At 32.0% G+C, this 24,170-nt stretch overlaps 1 protein-coding gene across 1 annotated transcript in view; it reads right to left on the bottom strand.

Moving 5' to 3' along the window:
- The window catches only part of LOC105364996 (discoidin domain-containing receptor 2-like), a gene marked incomplete at its 3' end in the record, with an annotated part of 143,771 nt that overhangs the window by 32,711 nt on the left and 86,890 nt on the right, over positions 1 to 24,170 (bottom strand). Inside the window, exon 4 of the mRNA XM_011503041.1 lies at positions 20,414 to 20,561. Within this exon, the coding sequence (XP_011501343.1) occupies positions 20,414 to 20,561 (148 nt within the window). The remainder of the gene's footprint in view (positions 1 to 20,413; positions 20,562 to 24,170) is intronic.

Genomic DNA, 24,170 nt, shown 5'->3' with positions numbered 1-24,170 from the left:
ATAATTCTTGGCATTTTGATTGAGGTCGATACAGATTTATATTTAATTAAAGAACAAATTTAATAGTTTTAATTTTAAAAACTAAAACAATATTAAAAGTTGAAATAACGTTGCGTAGTTAAAAACATTATTGAAATATATATATTTTTTTTTTTTAACATATTTTATAGGCTTAAGTATTTTTATGTTGATTATCATTAAGGAAAATATAACGTAATGTAATGTGAACTATAATAAAACGAATTTAAATAATTATTAAATTTAAATTTAATAATTTACAATGGCTTTTCAGTCTCTAAAAATATAGTAGAAATTTTGTGATAAAAATTGCGCCAATTAAAACATCTTTTACGGAAGCGGATAGATTTTCATAGAATTTGAATGGTAAAAATTCTTTCTTTTTCCCCCCGGGATTCTGTGTTTTTATCATTTAGAAAAAAGATACATCGTTATAGGAGTTAGTAAATGAGGTTCGTAGTTCGTATACGTGGATACGCATTTATTTCATGGATGAACTATTACTCAATAACGTGGGAATTTTAAGTCCTAATTTAAAAATATGTAATGTGTAGTAAATACGTTGTCAAGTATACTTATTATATTTGTTAATAAATTGTGATATAGGTATGAGGCTACCGATGGATAAACAATTATTAAAAATATCCATGTATGTTATACTTCTAATTAATATTTATATTAGCGTGCATATAAATTTTTATAAGCTAATCTCAATCGTATGTAATGAAAAGAAATTTAATCGATATTTTAATTGTTATAAAATAGTCGGGCAGTGTATTTTACGAGCATTAACAAATTTTCTTCAATTTTCGAGCAGTGAGGAAATGCATGTAATATTCGATCGAAAGCTTTCCATCGCACATTTTTCATGTCGTATGTTCAGTAATGTAACATGTTACATGCTTTTCTCGTCCAACAGATCCCATGTGCTAGGAGTTTGACGCTTAATTTCAACTTTTTGTACGCATCAATGTCTGCTCGAATGGATTCGAATTATAAATAATTTTTGCTTTATCGTGACGATATCAATCGTAGAGCAATAGCTTTTGACAAACACAATGACAAGTGCAATCTAGGCATATCAACAGGCGTAAAAATGATTTTTGTGCCCTTGCCTCGACAGCTTAACGGGTATCAAAATAAAGGAGAAGCAAAACGCCTTTACACGCATTGTCCAGAAAGGCTGGTCGCCTCCTGGACAGTGCCTGTCACATATCCTGGGAGTGGATGCCGAGACCACTTGTTGACGACTTGTTCCCTGGCTGTGCTCTCGTTTCTTTATCGATTCTTCCTTTGCACCTTTGCACCTCGTAATAACTGGAGCCAAATCTTCCATCTCTCGGCTCTTTTAATTCAACCTTTTTTCAACCAAATCCCTCGCAGTTTTCTCGTGACTCGGCGACGTAAAAACAACTGTTTCTCTCTCCAGCCTTTCCCCCAATTTGCATTCGCAACCCGTTGCAGTCGTCGGGTCTCGTATGCCTCGCACAACGGCTCGAGAATGAAGAAACTCATTCTCCTTGCAATACACGAGAAGCTAAGTTTGTAGCAATTGAAGTGTTTCTTCTTGCGCGCTTGTTGAAAGAATTTCGCTTCCCTAACATAATAAGCCAAGAGCACGATGAGATTCATTGTTAATAGTTTGTTAGTTAAAGAGGATAACTCTCGCACTTTAATGAAAAATATTGCTCCTCGTGTTTATAAATACCAATTACGTTTCTAAACTTCACTCCATTTAAGGAATCTATTATTAGATATAAAGAGGAGCATAAATTTCAAATTCGTAATTAGGATTTTTTATATCGAATGGTTGGTCATTAATATCAACATATATTTAATACTTGGCACCTTGCGCTGCATCTCATTTGTAAAATAAAATATTCCTTCGATATTTATCAGATTAAATATTTAAACATTATATCATAATAACAATCGATATGAATATCGTATTATATATTTGGATTGTAATTAATTGTAAAATTAGTATTAAAGATGCTTTGTAGCGGCTTTGGAATTTAAGGATAGACAATTTTTTTACAAGCGTTGTATTTGATCCTTTTATCAAAAAGGAAAAGTTTTACACGAGAAATCACGTACGTACTGAATAATTTATTAAATTTCATTAAATATGTATTATTATTATTATTATTATTATTATTATTATTATTATTATTGTTATTATTGTTATTATTATTGTTATTATTATTGTTATTATTATTGTTATTATTATTGTTATTATTATTGTTATTATTATTATTGTTATTATTATTATTATTATTGTTATTATTATTGTTATTATTATTGTTATTATTGTTGTTATTATTATTATTGTTATTTAATATTTTCGCTCAGCATGCATAAACGAAGGACATAAAAATTTCTCTGCTATATACAATTACTTTATAGAGCAATTAAAAATTCTATAAATTGCTTATAGATTTAACTTAGCGATAATTTTTATTATTTATTCATTTATTTAAAATATAGTTTCAGAAAGATAATTTCACACAAGCGGATTAATTTTATCCCCGTCAATGGCTTTATTCATTTTATTTTCAATTTATTTTCCTATTTTATTTTTATATATTGAAATGTAAATTAATTACTTGCTTTAGCGAATGTGAAATATAGTTTGTATTTTCAATTCGTTATCTTTCTCTATATTAGATTTGATATTTATTAATATTATAGGAGCGACAAGAGCAATATTTTTAAGAGAATATGCATGGGCGATAACTTTTCTACTGCACTATGTTTATGTTTATGTCTATGTTTATGTTTATGTTTATTTTATTTCACCTTATTGACGATCTTGCGCTTAATCGTAACTCACCGTATAAAATAAAATTGTTCATTAATTATAGTCTAAAGCCGATTAGAGGCGAGCGTTAAATGGCAGCAACTTTAGTAGAAAGAAGATATAGAGGACAACATTGTACTAAGTCGGTAGATCTACCATTAGTTTATTATATATCATTTAAATCATTTTCTTCGCCTATGCATAAGCGTCATTAGTTTAGTCCGATAGCTTATCCGCTGCTTCGGTCATACTACTTTGTTCTACTTAGCTACATCCACTTCAGTCCTCCTGAGAAACTCTAAGGAAATCAAGTTTTAACCTCAGCAATCCGTTTATCAAGTATAAAATTGGCATATGCTAAGGTATTAATTTTGACGCAGACTAACGTGGGATTTCGCGCTTCAACATATCATCTCACCAATCATTTACTCTATCGCTGTGGACTTTGAAATACTGGAGGCAATGGGAGGTACGAGCGAAGGCGACGGGAATAACCGAAGGAAGAAATTAAGCGAATCTAGGCGAACGTTGGCACAGACAAAGCGTATACGGGGACAAAGATAAGCCAGTGCGACGACACCGCTAAACAAATACACACAAAGTGTGTATGCGTGCGGTAAATGAGCAAAAATGTATGGAAGCCCGGGAGTTGCGCGAGAACAAAGTCTCGACGATTTCATCCGCGATACCCGTGGCAAAGAGCTTTTTTTCGTTGACAAACGGGACAGACCGAGAAAGCAAGAATTAATAAGGGTGCGGCGCCACTAAGCTTGTGTGCGTGTAATGCGTCGATTGTGTCAGCGAGATTCGTAGGTAATCGCCGACGTGTAAGCCACTTTCCACTTTGTTTCCCGTCTATTTATTCCCTTACCTTTGTAACCGACTTCTTAAGCAACTTTTTTCCGGAAGGAGGTAGGGTCATTTCTAGTTTTATTACTTCGTGGTTCTCGGCGATTTCACTCTTCCATTTGTTTTTTCTTTTTTTCTTGTTTCCTTTTTTTCTTTTCTTTTTCTTTTTCTTTTTCTTTTTCTTTATTTTTACATTACAAATTATGTGCTAATACTATTACTTTAATGAGTGCCGAGAAATACTTTTTGCAATAATAGCGTGATTATTGACCATGGACACGAGCTTTCTCCACTAAAAAGGCGAACAAATTAAAGGAAAAATTAAGGGTTTGAGGTCGACATTAAGGATTTGATAGATAGCCACGTATTTTGAAATATACAATTTCATATTACGGATTTAAGATACTGACGATAATGCAGAGGATTTTGACTGCATTTCATATTCAGATATTCATTCTCATATTCATTATCATTGGATTTGTTTTACATTGTTTTCATTAGCAATGACAATTTTACAATAAACTTCAATAAATATATTGACAAAGGAGACAAAAAATAAAATTACTTAAAATATGGGACATATAAACCTCAGAACTCAAATCAAACAATTCAATTATTGATTAGTAAAAATAGAAAGTTTACGTAGCATCGTATAATGTAAATTGACACATAAAGCAAAGTAAATTCATTCATCATAAATTCACTGCTAAATCAATACGATCATTGAAATTTGTGCAAATAAAACATATTATTAATCTACAGCTTTTAACAACATCTAACTATAGATAAACCATACATGTTAAATTAACGACTTCTTAAGCAACTATATGTGTGTGTATGTGTGTGTGTGTGTGCGTGTGCGTGTGTGTGTGTGTGTAATATAAGTAATGGGGTCGGTCACATATTTGAAAATTCATTGACTATTGAAAGTGATGGAAATTAATATTTACACAAGCAAAAAGTAGTCGTCTCTTCATTTTTTAATGTAAATTCAAATGTAATGCGAATGCAATAATTTTACCGTAATTTTAAATGGAACAAAATTAGTGAATTCATTTAGTATTAAATCTTTTTTTTTTCTTTTTTTTTCTTTTTTATTTTAAAAAAAGAAAAAGAAAAAAAGGAATTAAATATCAATATTTCAATTATCCAGAAGCCAAATATTGATGGCAAAAAAAAAAATAATATCCTAATTTATACAAATGAATGTAAGAAGAACTTGAGTCAATTTCTCAACAGTATTTTTTCTTTTATAAATATCATTTAATTAAATAATATAAAATTTAATACTACGAGCGAATGACTTAATGCAACAGGATTTCCTTCACAATTTCATTATATTCTTCTTATTGCTCTGATTGAAGAATGGAAGCAGATTTGTTATTGAAACAGGTTAAATAATCTTAGGAGATAAAAATTTTGAAAGAATAAAATTTAGTGTACTTAAGTTTCGATCTAGTGACCTGATATTTACTAAGGTACGGTTTTAGCTACAGTCAGGTAAAGCAATAAAAATCCTGAAAGAGAGAAATATCATCGTTCAGAGCAACGAGAGATTGCCTCCTTCGAGTACGAGAGTTGGAAGCGTATTTGATCGGAGATCAGGACATTTTCAGGTAGAAATTGATCTAGAAGCTATAGTTGTTCCGTTTAGGTTTTTGTTATGTACGATGTACTCATACGCTTTAGCCAAAAAATTGTTGCCCATCGCTAAAATGCAATGGACACGAAAAATTACATTCTCTATATCATTTAGATACTTAAAATTGCTATAAAAGACAGTTTTCGTAATTATTGTAGAATCAATAATAAGTTTTTCATCTAATATTATATAAACAAAAAATTCCGAATTATAAATATCATTATTACAGATGTAATAGATTAATTACTAACATCGAAAAAAAAGTTTTTGCTGCTTGCTTAAACTATTTTCTAAATCAACAACATTCATATTTTTTAAAATACCGCTGACTATATATATATTTTTTTTTCTTCAACATTCTATTTTCTAAAAGTAAAATTTTTTTTTTTTTTTTTTTTTTTTTTTTTAATAAATACTCCATGATGCTTTTAATTAAATATTTAATAGCTTAATTATTAAAAGATTATAACATTACCTTAAAAATAAATAAAAAATTACATTAGCAATTACATTAAAAGTATATTACAATTATCTATCAGCACTGTTATTTATAGATATATTAAAAAATTGATTTATTAATCAATTAAAAAGAAATCAACATTTATAAATATTTTTTAATCAATGAATATAAATGAATTATATAATACGCGAAAAAATTAAATTGAAATGGAAATAAAATCTAATTAAATTTCAAAAATATAAACTGTGTTTTAATAGCGTCTTAGATCTATAAATTTTTTCTTTATTAAAATAGTTATTCTCTCATAGTGTAGCTACGTATTGTGTTTTCAAATATTATATTTTTTAGTAGTTCTTCTTTTTTTAATACAAGAGATATAAATATTATTTATCGCGTCTAAAAAATATTGTTTTCCTAAATTGGTATTATTTAATTTATAATTTTGAAAAATTTATGTTCCTTCATTCGTGTCAATAATTTTATTGATTAGATCTTCGTACTAATAGATTCAGCGGCAAAAATTATATTTATGAGATAATACAATTCTTCTTTTTTTAAAATAAATATTATACTATTTACTTTATGCTCTAATATAAAAATGATAATAAAAGTATGAGTGTTAGACACACATTAACAAAATAGATTTCTATTGTTGTCGTATTTGTTCATATGATGGAAATTTATTAAAACAAAATTTTATAGTTAAAAAATTCTTCATTATTACTTAATATTGATTAAAGTAACTTTGACATAATATTGCCTTCTTACATTAACGAAGGTGAATAACTATTAGTAAAAATAGTAAGGAAAGTTCAACAAATTAATTACAATGAAATAATTATACATGTAATGTGAAAATCATTGAGAATAAAGGAAAAGATAATAGGAAAAGTGAATTATTTTTATATCAGTTCGACTATTAATGTAATTATGTGTTATTAATCAACCATAAAATATGATTGGAATTAGATCTGACATGGTATACGTTAAAAAAGTATTGCGTTGCTATTACAAATGTTTCACTTACTTATGCTTTTATTAGACCATACCCGATTATATTATGGGTAATTAAGTAATGACTGTAATTAGTCACGACATTGCCGTTGTTTAAAATTATAACTTTGCCCATGACACTTGATTTATTCGAAGTCATTGATGGGACCATAATAAGGCTAACTACCGTTGAATTAAAAAAAATCCAGGCTTAATTATAATGAAGTGTTATAAAAGTCGGATCGGAAGTTTTTGAAATAGGCTACGGAAATCCAAATAATTAACAATAATATAATACTATTTACAAGCTCTGAAAGATCTCGTTAATGTTTATTAATTATAAGTCAAATAAAAATCAATTCCAATTGATGGCAAAGAAAATGGGACAACACGAGCATTAATGATATATCTAATAAATTAAGACGAAAAACACATAAAGAACGCGAGAAAAAATTAATTACTTAATAAGAGAACGAAAAAATATATATATATATATATATATATATATATATATGGTAAAAGGAATCAATAAATATATGTATAGGTATAGAGATCCGGCGTAGTCCCTAGAAATCATTACTTACTATTTCATAAAAGATGATTGAGGAATGCCATCCTTCGAGAGCTAAAAACAGGAATTTAAGTGTAACACATTCGGGACAGGAAGGAAATAAGAGTGGACATTAGCTAATAAATATTTTCCACTTTTATTCATCTCCTCCGCCCTTTTACCATCCCGCCTAAAGCTCCCCCTCTCGCGGGTACCCTTTGGGCGCAGTCCCGTGGAAGTGGGAAGTTGAGCCAAGAGTACCTCTAAGAGCGTGTTTTATCCAGATGCCGTGAGCGACCTCCATAAATCCACCATTCCCCCGTCCATCGGCGAGTACTTCTTATGGTGCGAAAGCTCTCGTGTCATTGAGCGCGCTGGAGACCTTTGTTTCTCTTCTCCTTCTCCTCTTTAGCCTTGCTTTTTTCTTTCTAACTCCTCTGCTCTCTCTCTCTCTCTCTCTCTCTCTCTCTCTCTTTGACTTACACCCCGTATCTCTCACCCCTCCATTTTTCCTTTCGAGCATTGATCGCCGACTCGCGTTGGCTGCTCGATTTGCGGTCGCTCGACGTATTGCGAAGAATACGGGTAGGAGTCGAGGAAAGTCATTATGTAAATAGAAAGGAGTTTGATTTCTCGCTCGGGTATAGAATGCAGTATCCTATAATTTTTTTTTTATTTTTTCTCCTTCTTCCAGATTGGATTTTCATGGTTTCAACGAAATGTTCCACACTCCTTCTTATTAGGGCGCATACATTACACGCCGAATGTTTACATTTTAACATTTTTTATTGTAGAATTAGTTTAAGAATTTTTAATAAACTAATGCCATATTCCAAGTACAATTACATTCAAACAGAGATTATACGATTCGTATTAAGTTGACTAAAGAAATTCTTTTTTTATGGTTTTATTATTTTCTCATAAGAATTTATAAAATACAATTAAATGATGTAAGTTTACATAAAAAATTTTTCTAACTTTTATTAATTGATTTTTCAGCGAACGACAATTTCCGATATTTCAATGTATCTGAAAAATACTACAGAAAAAAAAAAACAATAAAAATTTCCCGCCACTTTTAAATCAACATTTTATACGATATATTACGACGATATATTCGTAGCCGCGAGAATTTTAAGTACTTTGATTTGATCATGCTATCAAAAATATATTCTTTATGAATTTTATCGCTAAAAATAAAAAATGTTTATATTTACTTGGGACAAATAGTTTATTTATATGGCATTTGATAGTTTCGTTGTTTTATAGATGTAATTGTATTTTCTATTTGCTATTGCACCTGAGAAAATAGAAGCACCGAAACTAAGTCATATATTGCGATATGAAGAACATGTGATTAATCAAGTGTCGTTAAATAAATAATGTTATTATATCCCACAATTTTATTTAAAAATCGATTTTTTTTTCTTTTTTTCATTTTCATTTACAAGATATCCAAATCTACCATCAATGAAAACAAATTCACGTTACTCTTTATATACAAATTTTTCCATTAATTTAGCTCCGAAATTTTTACATTTTTCTTCATCGTTGAAAAATGTTTTTATTAAGATATTATTATTAAGTTCCTAATCATTCAACATAACAATCTTTACAATCTCATATATTGAGAAATTAAAAGCATTGTCAACATTATCAGATAATGTATAGAAGTTTGAAAGATTTTTATTTTTCGTTGCTAATAGGTGTTATTATACGAGTACAATTTAAGAAATCTTGTTATCACAGAATTTTAAGTAATAACAATCGTTTTTAAATATACGTTTAGCAATTCGTTGAATATCGGTTATACGATAAATTATGGACTTACACATAAGCAACAACAAGATCAAGCCAAAATACATATTTTATTAAAAAATAATATTACGTAAAAGTACTATGTGCTAGAGAATAATTTTTTATTTTATAATATGTTCCAGAATTATTTGACGTACTTCATACATGACAATTCAATAACTGCTTTTGTTATATTTAATGAGAGAACAATTATTATTTTGTCGGCTAATTTAATGAAAAGAAACGTAATCATTATGAATTCCGTCATAACATGTGAACGAGAGAGAGAGGGAGAGAGAGAGAGAGAGGGAGAGAGATATGAGTTTTTTAACGTTAAAATACAATATAAAGTATTTGCAATAAATATGCATAAATATTTTATCGTGTTAATTATTTATAACATCATTATTCTTATATCATGTTCATCATCTTTATAGGTCATAACTATTTTAAATCGATTCAAATTTCATTACGATAATCTCTATATTAAAGAAGAAGAAGAAGAAAAAAAAAATTATAATAATTATCTGTTCTGTATAATATTTAATATTTTTTATTTATACGTACAATTTCTTACAAACTTTATAGAATTATTGTTTCAATTGAAAATGGGACATTTTTAAATTTTTATACGAACGAAATTAAGTACTAAAACATTTATTCGTATTTATTTAGATTATTTATAATTTATATTATTTTATCGACTTTGTTACCTATTGTTTTATTAGCGTAATTAATTTTTCAAATAAGTAACATTAACTATCCTCAAACGCATTTTGAAAATTCATTCTTCATTTGTAAATTATTCGGGTGCACATAAATGCCAGATCTATCGACTAATAATTATTACATAAATATTGATTTTCACATATTTTATTTTAGAATGAGACACTTAAGTAATACATAATTGAGATGTGTAATGTAAGCCTTACAGTGTGTCTTAAATTAGTTGAGTGCTTGTAAAACTGTCATCTGTAGCTTTCAACCGAACACAGTAATTATGCAGGGGCATGAATCATGTAAAATTATCGACAAATTTTGACAATCTGTGAAAAATCTAATGCGCTACATTCTATCTTTATCAGGCTTTAAATAGTTACCCATCTGGCAGTGAGCGCGTCCCTGTCAGGCCAAAATCAACCCATGAATCTGAAAGTCCTGCGTGCAAACGTATCCCTAATGCGCACGGCACTTGCTAACTACCCTGCACACGTACACGCGCGCGCACACATAGTTATCATCAATCGGTGAAGCTATCGCACCAACGGTGCTCCAAGGATTAATGACGAATTAATGATTCTCCATTTAAGGTTGGCAAAGCGAGCAAACTCGAAGCGATCGAGATGGATTCAGCGATGAATAGGATAGGCAACTTGAGAGGCAGACAGGCAGTGCGCGCGCGTCTGTGTGCGCGAGGGTGACAGAGAGTGAAGAGAAGGAAGGTTGAATAATTAAGGGTTCGAAATGCCTACTCGTAACTTCCATCGATCTTGAGTAAATGAATTGATTAGAGTGCGACTTGCAACATTGATTACGAGTAAACTACTGATTCTAAGATATGTCATCGTTATCATTAATATTCAAGATTTCATATTAAAACATTAATATATTTGGCTTGGTATTTCTTAATTTTTTTATCGACCAAAATTACCATTCCATTCGACTTTTCATTAAATTATTTCATGTACTAATAGAATAAGATACTTGGGTTTTCGATTTGCCGTGACGTAATGCTCGTGACGGATGCCGAAAGAAAGAATGAAAAGTTTAACGATAAAACGAACTTTCTAAACGAGAATAAATTTTTTCTATTCGAGAGTATTAGAAACAAATATCAATCTGTTGTATTTCCTTCGGCTTTGAAATCGATCGAAATGCCTGTTTTAGGAAAAATATCACTAAAGCGATGTTAAACGTTTCTGGTATAATTTAAAACGTACCGAAATCAAATGTACACCGACCATACGTTTGTGAAAACAAATAAAAATATTAATAATAGACTACGTATGTAAGTTAACTATGTAAAGTACAAAATTAGGTTAAAAATTTCATGTAAAAAGAGGAAAAAAAAGCAAATAAAAAAAAACAAAATAAAAAAAAAACTGAAGAAAATATCCATTAAATCGAGAGAAAAAAAGATAGAAGTTAATAGTTTTAATGAAGAATTAGCAAATCTCTCAAATCATCAAAATCGATATTCATATAATTTAGTAAATATTACAATACTGCTCTTATAACTAATAATAAAATAAAGCGAGACGAGAATTTAAATATTATCATATTGTTTTTTTTTTTTTTTTTTTTTTTTCCCCCACTTATTTTCGTCGCTGGAGTTTATCAGCGACGGAAAATCCGTGCCTGATATCATGCAGGTTTATTACAAACTGCTGGATAAGAGTCGCCCGGTAGATTTGTTATTTATTCTTACACTTTCTCTCTCTCTCTCTCTCTCTCTCTCTCTCTCTCTCTCTCTCTCTCTGTCTCTCTCTGTCTCTCTATCCGCTCTACTATTATTTTTACTTTGTCTCTCATTTTCTACTATTCTTTGAGTTGCTTTTTTAATGGAATAATGAGAAAATACAAACATTGAAAAATATGTCGAGTGAAAGAGAGGTGAGAAACAAAAGTGATGGATTTTCCGATGAAGTACTTATTCGTGTTCACATATGTATGTGTGTCGATGTACCTCTCAATATACAACGTCGATTGGCACTATTTATTATTTTAATTAATTGCACTCTACAGCTTATAAGGCATATAAGAAACTGTGTCATTTAAAGTAGCGTAATTAGGGGTGTGCCGACGTCGGGCTTGAAATACAAATTTAATTTAAGGATATTCTCAATTTATTATATTTTAAGTTATAAACGAAAGAAGCATCCGAACGAAATAATCGACCAGCTCGAGCTTTTCCCCTCAAGTATCAATTAATGATATTTCTACCATTTAAGAGACTACTTTGCGATAATTTATTTATTTATTTATTTATTTTTTTGTTTTTTTTTATTGTTCTTTTTTTTTATTTTTTATATTCACCAATTATTTCATCAAGTATTTCATTAGAAAAATTCACGTTATTTACCGGTGAATAAAATACTCGTAAAATAAATAATGAATATTTAAAGCAAAGACTTCGAGAAATAATATTTTCGTATTATTTCAAGATCGAAAGTAGATTCTTACTCTACAACGGTAGATTCTTAATTTGAATTAAAATTTCGGTATAATAAAAGCTACCGACCTAATTCTCCTTGAATTCAACCTCGAAAAGAGCAGCCAATTTTTATTGGCTAAGCAAGTAAATTATATGTTCCGAAGTCTAATCGAAGCTTCCTCAATGCGAGACGCCTAGATAATTAATAGAAGCAACTCCGAGCTGGTGTATGAAGTGGGTGGGCGGGTTGGGTGGAGGGGAAGAGGAGGAGGGCATCGTTATAAACGAGGCCGCATAAAGCCGGGAAGGGAAGCTTTAAAGAGTTCTGAAAAAGCAAGGCGAAGTTTTTCTTCACGATCCATCTCCATTTTACTCGCGGAGCAACTCGGACTCGTCTCTCTCGAGGAGAAGTGGTGCAGCTGTAGCTCAGCAATTAAAGCTTCTTGACGGCGTTAGGACGTAGGTGGGAGCGGAGAAAGTCGAAAGAAAATCAAAGATCGGTTGGCAGGGATGAGGTATGCAGCGAGCATTAATGAGCGAGAATAAGTCAGATTCGTTTAATTGGCATAGCCTTTGATCTTTTTTCTTTTAACGCTTTCACACGCTGATTTATAAATTTTATAAATGTCTCGCTCAACGTATTAAGGAAGTAGGGTCTCGCTACGGCCAATTGTCCTCTGTAATTAGCGCGAACGGACAATCTTGTTCAATTATGAGGGAAAAATGAACACAATTATAATAGTGAAATTGCGCGTTGATTATGGGAATTATGGGAACCTGTAGCAACAACCTGTCGTCAACAGTCAACCTGATCAACAGTCGCTACTCAATTATCCTCTTATATGAATTGTTTCGCAACTCTTGTGGAGCAACATATGCACGTTAGTATCAGCCTCGTGTCGTGAATAACGTAAGTCGCTATCTGATTTTACACGTTTTCACTATTATGATACACGTAACACCAACAATGGTCCTATAAAAATAGACGTACGTGGCGTCGATACATAGGATAATTGAAAACAACTCTTAGATAAGATTTTAATACAAATGCAGTGGCAGTTTATTTTTTACTGGCTCTATTTACATTATTGATTGGTGAGCCATTCATTTTTATTTCACCGTTTAGTTTATAAATGTTATTTTCGATTATAAATTATATTTATACATATGTATATATATATATATATATATATATATATATATATTATAAATATAAATTATAAATGAAAATTCATTCAAATTTTATTCCTACCTACTTACAAGATCTTCGAATTTTTCAATTATTAAATAAAATTATTAGTTTCACCTTGTTTGAATTAGATTAAGCTTACGATAAAGATAGTTTTAGCGATTAAAAACGTAATGCCATCGAGGCAAAAAAAAATTTATGTTATACTCTTTTTTTTCAAATATTTATTTTTAATTATTTATTTATTTATTTATTGTTAGAATGATAATTTTTAAATTTAAGTGCAATATTTATTTGACTAAGATATTCAGTAATTCATTTCAAAATCATCGTAATTTATTTTGAGTGCCTTTTAATGCATAATCTACTATTTAAATATTTAAACGTGAAATATTCGATTGATTTAAATTTGAAATTTCATTAAAGCCGCAAGAAAAATAGAACAAAAGCTATATTATGAAGAACTAGATCTGTAATAGTAAATTATTAAAAAGTTTCTTATAAATTACAAGAACTTATGTATTAGCAAAGCATATTAATGGAAATTTTCAAATCATTGGCCTATAATTTTATATATATCTTACGGGAAATCTTACAACTCCATATCTTTTCAAGTGCAATGATTTAACGAAATACAAGATAATGTAATCGTCCAGAGGATCTATAGGACATTTATAAAATAAATAATTTGGATAATTATTTTGATCGTATACAAACAAATCTAGGCTACTCACTCGTGAGATTTCGTTCGGTTAAAAAAAAAAACATAAGGATCAGTCACCTTTGTACATTACAAGAAATTCTTAAAATTAAAATTTTCTTAAGAAATCGTCGCGAAATACCCTATGTTTTTTTTTTCATCATTTTTCTTTTATTTTGCTCTGTGATTTGGCTTTTCTCGCTGTTTCTTCGAGCTGAGCTGAACGGTCTCGAATGGTGAAAAAAAAAAAAAAAAAGAAAAAAAGAAACTCTTCCCCGACTTAGCTATGGCATAAGAAGGCGAAGACGCGCGGAGCGACTGACAAAAGCTAAAGCTGATAGGCAGGCAAAACGAGGGGATCGAAAGAGTGGAAACGCTTACGCTTTATATACGCGGAGAAAACCCGATTTCCTACGAAAGCACGCGAGAATCCGTGTACTTGCGAGATAAGTTCGCTCTAATTCGAGACTGCGCACCTACCAGTAAATCCCATTAGCGCAGTCGATACGTGGCATCACTGAAAATATACTACTTCTGCTGCTTTCTGCACGCTCTCTCTCCCCCCTCCCCAATCTTTTCACTTCTACAGATTATACAGCTGTTTTACATAAATTATATTTGCAGTTTGGATTATCGGCCTCTTCGTTATTCCAAATTATTATTATTTCGTTTATTTTCATTGCGCGACATTAAAAATATCATTAACACATGCGTATAATCAAGGAATAATCGCCATTATTATTCATGGATTTAATTTTTCAAATTCCGAAACTTTAGACTTCAAGTTACTCTGTGTTTGCTACAATGATTATTTTCGTAAATAGTACGCTATCAATGATTCTTCTTCTTCTTTTTTTACTATATTTTGGTAAAAGTAGAAGACATAATTATGAAGCTTTGCATTATTTTATCAAAAACGATTTTCTACCGTTCGAGAATATACTTCATTTTTCGCGAAACACTTGAAAAAAGAAAATCAAACTTTATTGTTATTATTATTATTACTTACTTACTTATATTCTGGAATTGAAATATTCTAGAAGTATCTATAGATTTCATGAATGCGATTATTATTTTTCGCTGTAAAAGAAAGAAAAAAATAATAACGAGTGATAAAGCCCGGAAAGCTTTTGTGTATTGCAATCGTTCTCGTATGCTGTGGATAAGTAAAATCATTTTAATCATTACGAACTTCTCGTAATTCTCTCGTACGTACAATTTGTCGGCAATTATTATTGCGAAAAGTCTTTAGGAGGCATTCATTGGTATCGAATATAAATATTTCTATCTCGTGAAAAATTCCACATACCCCCCGCCCCCCCGCCTCCCGCCCTTCTCCTCCTCGTCAGCTTTTAAAAACGAAGAGGCTAAATATCTTTTTTTATTTCGTTATTCCGAAAATAAATACATATCGAAAGACTTGGATGATATTTTTCAAAATCGATGAGTGATATGTCATGATATAAGTGTATGTCACGATAAAGTTATCCAGATAAAGTTATTCAGAAAGTAGTAAAAAGTCGGAGCAAACGATGGGAGCACATGGTAAGTAAAAATACCACAAAGGTAAAACAAAATGATTCGGGCATGGAGGTATTCATCGACGAAACCGAACTTTCCATGTCTTTCCAAGCCCTCGGCAAGGCAGCAGCTTAAGGAACAAATTCAGTCCTCGAAGCACTAAATCAAAGCAAATCAGGCGAATCATTGAGCTTCCACGATTGCTCGGCATCTCCTTTCAGCGCTCGCAAATCGAATGCACCGCTTGCTCCATTGTTACACTCGATAACGAACCAACACTTTGCTATTATAATAATTCCTTTCTCTCGCGCTTCCCTCGATATTCCAAGCGAGCATTCGTGACATAGTTTTAAACGACCGAGAGACGGCTAAAGTTGACCGAGTCTGCGCTCTCCTTTTCATCAATTCCCGAGCGGCGCTCGTGCTATGTGCGCATGCAGCCAGGATTTTTCCGTATTGTAGCGTTCTTGGGTTGTCAGTTTGAGCGGAAGTAGCGTGAGATTTTTTGTCGGAAGGAAATAATACGGAATGTGGAGTAACCGTAAAGATGAGCGTTCCCTACTCTTCTATCAATGCTTCTAGCGCATTTGGTTTATTAAAAATTCAATTTTATATACCTTTTGCCTTTTCATTTTCGGTTTATCTGCTACAACCTAACGAAAATTCATCTGCGTGCATAAATTTCACGAAATGATCGATCGTACTGCAAATATATTTGCGATTTATCGAACATTTGAATTTAAAATTGTAGAAAATCTTCAAAGACAACGATTAACTGTACTTTTCATTACCGTGGAAACAAAATTTCGTGGTAGAAAATCGTTTACTTTCAGACGTACTAACTTTATATTATTCATTAAAACACACTCAACGCGTTTCAGGGATTTAATGGAAAATACCAATGGTCGAAATTACGTTTAAAGCTTATAAATGTATTTAATGTGCGTTGAGCTTGCACTTGTGCACATACTTGTGTGCGTAATTACATAAGTTTTTAGAATTTTTTTTTTTTTTTTTAGAAAAAATTGACAAACACAATAAATAGCGATGATTAAATAATTTATAAATAACGCAATGGCTCTAGAAAATCGTGATTTAAGCTTAGTTCAAGGAAGCCTCGAGCATCATCTGATATTTTAAATGAATATTCAGCAAACAACCAATTATACGTTGATCGCAGACTATCTTGTTTAAAACTAATTATTAGCCAAAAGGCAAATAATAAGGGGAAAGAGAAAGAGCAACAGGCGGCAACAATAAGAGCCATGTGAATGGTTGAGTATTTTCTCTCCATCAGTACATTATTCGCGAGAGATAACTCAACATGAGAAATGCACGGAGCAAAGAAACACGAAGATCATTTATCTATTGATGATGTATGTATACATATATATATATATATATATATATATATGTATATATATATATATTAAATTTTTCTACAGTTTTCCAACTTTCATCGATACTCCTAGCGAATATCCGTGACGACTCCTTCTTTATACAAAGTTCTAACAAACATAAATTTTGGAATGCCATTTTATCAGTGGCATTGACTTCTGAAGTGTCGGCAAACGTCAACAAAAGTCAACGAATATATAATAGCAACTGCGACAGACGACTACCACCATACAATCTCTCCTTTACTGAAAAATCTTTGCCGAATTCGCTATAAGAACTATGTCACTTCATCGGTCAACTACCATTGTACACCGTGAGTAGCAACATCCACCCAACTTCCATCCAACTTCCGCTCTACCAGCCCATACTCTCTACCTCAATAACTCCCATTGTCACCTCACTACTACTCCCCCTCACCGCCACCTCCTCCTCCACCCGCATTAATACCCTTACCAGCCTTCCCTTTATATATTTTTTCTGCTACCCTCCCCTCACCCCAACCCGTCCTTTTATCTTACTCGCACTTTCGTAATCCATGTTCTTAGGATCAGCTACTCGAACTCCGAACCCAATCTCTTCTTCTGGCAATGTCACTACGTCATTCAACCGATTAACTACTCCTTGTTTTATCCTTCTTTTGGCCCTCTTCTGCAGTGTCTAACATCTCATGCTCATCAAATTACTAAATAATATATACATTTATTTATCTCGGAATTTCAGAATTGTTTTAATTTTAAGACATAATTTTCAACTGAATTTTTATGAATTTATGAGTAAGGGTGATAAATTGAAATTAATGTATATTAATATACCTGAGAATATTCCTCCCTGCAATATTTGCACGAAATATTTGCAAATTTATATCTTCCGGTAAAACAATAAAGGACGTAGGTAATTGATGAGGAAAGAGGTAAAGTAATGAATGAAATGAAAGCAATTGGTAGATAGAGATAAGAATAAACAGAGTGAAAGATTAATTTTCAGCAGACAGATATTCTTTGTCGGTTAATCGAAGTATGAGAAACATCCGTTCCTCTAACACATCCTTACTTTTCTCACTTTCGCTCTCTCGTTTCCTCCCCACCTCATCCCCTCTCTCACACGCTATTTCTCTCTTACAGACCATCGTTAATGTTCATTCGGTTTATTTGCGGTAATTCTATTAAGATCTAAAGGCCCAAAGTCAACTAAAATTATGAAAGTATTTTTAATATGAAATTAGCCTAATGAAGTATTTTGACAATTAAATATGCAAACACTTTTAATAATTGGACGATATTATTTACTTATAATTTTTATAACAATATTAATTACGGCTGATTTTCGAAGATGATATTAACGACGATAATATAAAAACAATGTAAATATTTTTGTTAAGTTAACGAGCAAAATTTTAAATAAATCGATTCTCCGTTGCGAGTTGCGAGAGACCGATAAAAATAATTTCCGGCTAAAGCCGTCATTACGGCTGAAACGATTTGTTCCGTGAAACTCAGAATCCAGTGGTCTACTCGCAAACGGTTAAATCACAAACTTCCATTGGAATAATACTTGACGTGACTCCTTTACGCGTTTCTCCGGGACTTGCCAAATCCTTCGGGGTCTAAAATTTTTCTAATTGTTCGTTTTTTAGCGCTCGGCTCTATAAAAACTTCAACCCGTCAAAGGGTTTCATCGCTGCTTTCGCTGCTTTCGCTACAGTTTTTTCGCCAATATTTCGATTGCGCCGCATCTGCGGAGCGCTGCAGGAAATAGAAAGCGGAGAATGATGAAAGACGCATATTTCCTATAAAATCCGTAGGCGAAAACTAGGAGGCAGAGAGAAGATGATACGAAAATTATGGATAATCAGGCAGAAGGTTGGGCTCTTGGCGAAATATTAATGGTTCCATAGTAACATGGAAGTCAATAAATTTAAGGTTATTGATTATTGATAAGCTCTACAGTATTGATTAGAGTTAGAGACTTGGATTATATTGAAGTCTTTAGTCTTAATTACTGGTATTTTTACGTATGTCTTTGTCATTCATGTTACCGACTTAACAACTCACATGCAAATTATCGATATATTAACAAAATTTTGTCCTATAGATAAAATATTTCATTATACTTATTTATTTTTTTTTTTTAAATATATTCCGTATTGAATGAAATTTAAAAGGTAATCGTTGTAAGGCTAAAAAGTATTTTGACTCATCCCGAGTAACTGCAGCCACATCAAATTTAAAAAACAACAACAACAACAACAACAACACACACACACACACACACACACACACACACACACACACACACACACACACACACACACACACACACACACACACACACACACACACACACACACACACACACACACACAGAGAGAGAGAGAGAGAGAGAAAGTATTGAATATTATGAGATATTAATAATAATAATAATTAAAGTATCATTACAATGAAAACGTCAGAGGGGACCTTTTTGCAATATGGTCCGTTTTTAATTAGTAACCTTTGTGTAAAAATGGAATAATCCATATTTCCATGATGGCGAAAAAAGATTATTTTAAAAGAATTATGTTTATAGTCGTTGCATTCATTGGATGGCTCAATGCTAGTTTCCGTTTATATGCAATCGGCATAAAAATATCTTTGACAAACATTTAGCTCTGAAACACATTATCCCTTTCCAATCTTCCGAGTTGGAGAATATAATGTTGAATATCTAATTAATGTCACAAAAATAATAATAATAAAAGCTTGTATCTACGCAAATCGTTAAACTAAAGTGTAAGTCAATTGTTTGCAATTATTAATAGGAGTAGAAGAGCAAATAAAACAACTAATATTGTCTACGGTCGATCAATACAGGTGCGTTAGGTTCAGCCGAGTTTGCGTAATCAGACATCGTAATGAATTTTCCAGCGAGCAGTGTAAACAAGTTTGTAACTCAAAATCGAATATCGCAACATGCTCGATCCCTCCTTACGCGAAGTCGCGATAAGAAAAAGCAATAGAAAAGTGATGCAGATGCATAAGCACCGATTAACAGTCGCGGCGAATTCGTGGCTTAATTAAAATTCCCAGCAGAATCGACAAAACTCGCGGGCCGTGATGCATCGCACGTAGCTACGTAACACCTTGAGAAAGACAACGACTACCTCTCACTATCCTACTGTCTCCGGGGTGATTGGGGATAGGGGCGTGAGGGCGTTGCGTCGTGGTGAGTGGTGGGGGGGTGTGGGGTGGGGGGGGGGGGGGGGGGGGGGGGGGGGGGATAAAGACACTAGTCGTGGTTTCGCTCAGTCGAGGACGTCTTTGAGTCATTGGAGACACGGTGCCGCGCACTCACGCACATACTCACCGAGATCCTGGCAGCCTTTGAGCTCGACTCGGAGGCAGACGGTGCGCCGATGCACCGAGTGCGGCAGGATACGGAGCCGCGTAGCGAAGATTGCTGGTATGAGCTGTCGCGATACGACCGTCGATGTGTCCATGTTGCCGGCCAGTACCTGTAACAAATTCAGCAAAGATTCGATGATTGCGATGAGGATGGACAGGGTGGATCGTGAAAGAGGATATTATAATCGAATGAAAGAGACTGCGGAGGGCGCGGGTGGAGGGGCGACGTTAGGAATCTTTTCCATGCCTATTTGATTTTGTCGATATAACGTTCTACTACATTTCAGTTAATCCAATGAAATGTTATAATTGCGTTAAGATATTATTATCAACATTAATCTGCCATAATGTATTAAATTAATTTTTTAATTAAATTTGCTTGTATTTGTAAATATGCCTATAGAATATTATTTTTTAAATTTTGTTGCAAAGTAAGTGAAGTAGAGTGTAAATAAAAGTCTCAAAATTTTTAAGAATATGATGTACATTATTTGTCGATTAGTTTCAAGTATATAAAATTATGCTATGATTTAACAAAATTTGATGAATTTTCGCCAACATTGTACGCTAATGTTTATGAAAATACAATAAAAAATGTATCAAATAATCAAAAATATTATTTTGCATTATATATATTGGTATAAAAAAAGAAAATCAAAAAAAAATAATTAAAAAAATTGCAGTCGTGATACATATATATATATATATATATATATATATATATATATATATACATGTGACTATGTATTAAATAAATAAATACTTTTTAAAAGCGATATTTTTAACGCATTTCTTATGCACAGTTTTATGAAATTATCGTGAAACTTCTTTTTCGCCGTAGATGGCTATCTACATTTCAAAATGATGAAAAAAAATTTTGTTTGAGAAAATAATGAATAAACTTAGTTTTGAAACATAAAATGTATTTTCTTAATTTAAAAATAAGAACATTTTGTAGTTTTAAAACTTTACGTCAAATAATAAGTTAGTTAGATGAATTTGTAAGTTATTTTTATGTATGTGGTGGGGATATAAGTTATCCAGCACTTATTATAAAACATTAAAAATATGACATTTTATAATATTAGTTTTCTCATCAATTATAAATTTATAATAACTTATTAGGTAGACGTAATATAGTTTTGTATCTTTACTTACAGTTGTAATGGCAAAGCACAATAGCTGGCGTATAAAATTGATCATAATTAATTATAAAGACGTAAGATGATCTTTAAGAATGTTCAAAGATACTTTTATATTAAATATTCCATGAAATCCGTCAGCTCCGTGTACGCAATGAAATGTAATATTTTTATTTTGTAATCCAGGTAAAAATAATCACAAATTTATTATACTTATGTGTTTATAAAATTTTCTTTAAACTTAATAAACCTGAATTAGCACTCGGAAAATGGGATGCGTATGAATGGTACATTCGCAATGTTCAATTTTCAGAGGAGAGACGCTTCGCAATTCACCGAAAAGATATTTGTAAAAATTTTCTCAACTAAAATTAAGAGCTTTTTTCTTGCGAGTGGCTTTTCGAGTTTAGTCACGAAATAAGTGTTGTGATATTTAATAGCAAGAAGATAAGAAAAAAGTGATTAAGTTTTTTAAAAAGTTTTTCCGCTACTTATAGATTGAGGAATATTAATTATTGTTGAAACATATTATATAATACACAAATTAAATGTCCACAAATTGAAATTCCAATAAATTGAATGTTTTTGGTTAAGCAAAAATTTTTCGTTTGTATTATTTTCATAATATTATTGTCTGTTAAGTGATGGAAATTTCCTACTGTAGCTTGTCCACACATTTCCATACAAATATAACAAATTTTATTTCTAAACACGCGATTACTTCATTTCATCCTGATTACTAACTAACGTAATGCGTATTCGTCTTTATGCCATTTGATTATGTAACAAAACTATAAATTCATTGCCTAAATTTAATATGTAATATTGAAATTTTGCAGAGTGAAATTTAAATTGAAAATGTAATTCGTTGAAAGCTTCGAGCTGTCATAAATTGAACATTTTTTAACATCGTATCCGTTATATGATAATCGTAATTAATAACGTATAAAGGGGAAACAGTTTGAATTATTTATTCAAAGAGAAGCTATTATGATTCACATCAATCTTAAGGATGTCTTCGTGGGAAACTCCATACCATATTGGAGTTTAGAAGCTATTGTATTTCAGGAGGCTATTATCAACTTGAACAGGAAGACGCTTTTGTTTCCCGGTTTTTGAATATCAGTGAGAATAAGTAAGGGAAAGGTCGATCCAGTGGCGCTAGACCGTGAATAAAGCAATGGCTGTTCTCAAGAGCCATAAGGACGATAAAAATAGGACAAATACTTTTTGATTATGGGGGAAAGGGAAAAATTTTCGTTTAGATAAAGTAGGACGTTCTATGACGAGTAGGGCTGAAAGTTTATTCAATAATTGCTCATGGCTTCGATGATTCATCGCGTGAACAATATTTATGTGAAAATTCTAATATATCGCTCCTAAACGGCTAAGTTAAATATTAAAATTTTTATTTAAATTAATAAGCTGCCTTAAAGTACATTAAAGCAGTGTTTGGTAATTAAATTATATTAAAATTAGTATTTAAAATTAATATCTTTGTAAGATACTAAGTATTTGAAGTGAATTTCTATAATCAATTAAGTACTCTCGCTCGCGGAAAATTCATTCACAAGCATAGGAACGTCACTTGAGTCGAAAGTCTCGAGTGAAAAGTCTTAATAAACAATCTCAAAGTGCCATAGTAATTTTTTTTTTTTTTTTTGTCGACAAACATGAATTAAATAGTGAAAACTTGTGAATTCATTAGTAATGTTAACGTACACGGTAGATACTAAGCGACATAAACAAGTTATAAGAATTATAGATTATAAAAGGTAATTACTTGAAATATTTAGTCGCACAGTTCAAGTGCTCGAGACGTACTTTAAACTGCACTGCACGCATTTTCATCGTTAAAAGGCTAACAAAATATCGAGACTGTAATCATTTAATTTGATCATTCGCCACCCTATACTTTTTCAATTGCTCCATGTCAATTTGCCTTCACATGATCATTCGTGCATTTCTAAAGCATCGCGCCTCTAGATAGTAAGATAAGCGGTCACTTAAGAAGGTCACGGGGATATAAATAATAACAGAGGCCACGTTGCCGATAATGTTTAATTCGCAAATACAAGTTTGCTAAATGTTTAAATCATTTAAAGTCCAGGTCTCTTGTACTTTCGACATGCTCGCGCGCACACGAAGAAATTAAAGCTTTAAACAATGGAATCTCGCCAAAGCAGGCCTCGTACAAGTAATTTTCGTTAGGACATGCTCTTTAGGCGTGAAAGCCGTAAAACCTCGACTTCCAATCTTTATGCCCCTGCCGCTCCCGTGTGCAGTCGCTCTTTTCTCCTGCATTGCGTCGCCGCAAATAAATCGCGTGCAAGCAGCGAAGCCGAAAAAGAAGAACGAGCGAGAGGCGGCGCTCGCGAAGCAGTTGAAGCGCGTCCGGCTTACCTGCGGCTTACTTTATCAGCCGTGCACGCGGCCATATTTACGAACTCATTCTCGCTTCATTTTCCCGGCGAGAGCGAGTGGATAAAGAGAGGCCGATTTTCGATCGTTATTTATACGATGTGGCACTGTCGGCACGATGAGGAAACTCCCCCCCCCCCACCCCCCCCACTGCCC

Source organism: Ceratosolen solmsi, unplaced genomic scaffold (assembly GCF_000503995.2).
Source record: "Ceratosolen solmsi marchali unplaced genomic scaffold, CerSol_1.0 scaffold61, whole genome shotgun sequence".
Taxonomy (NCBI): Eukaryota; Metazoa; Arthropoda; class Insecta; order Hymenoptera; family Agaonidae; genus Ceratosolen; species Ceratosolen solmsi.
This window is presented reverse-complemented; position numbering and strand designations above follow the sequence as displayed.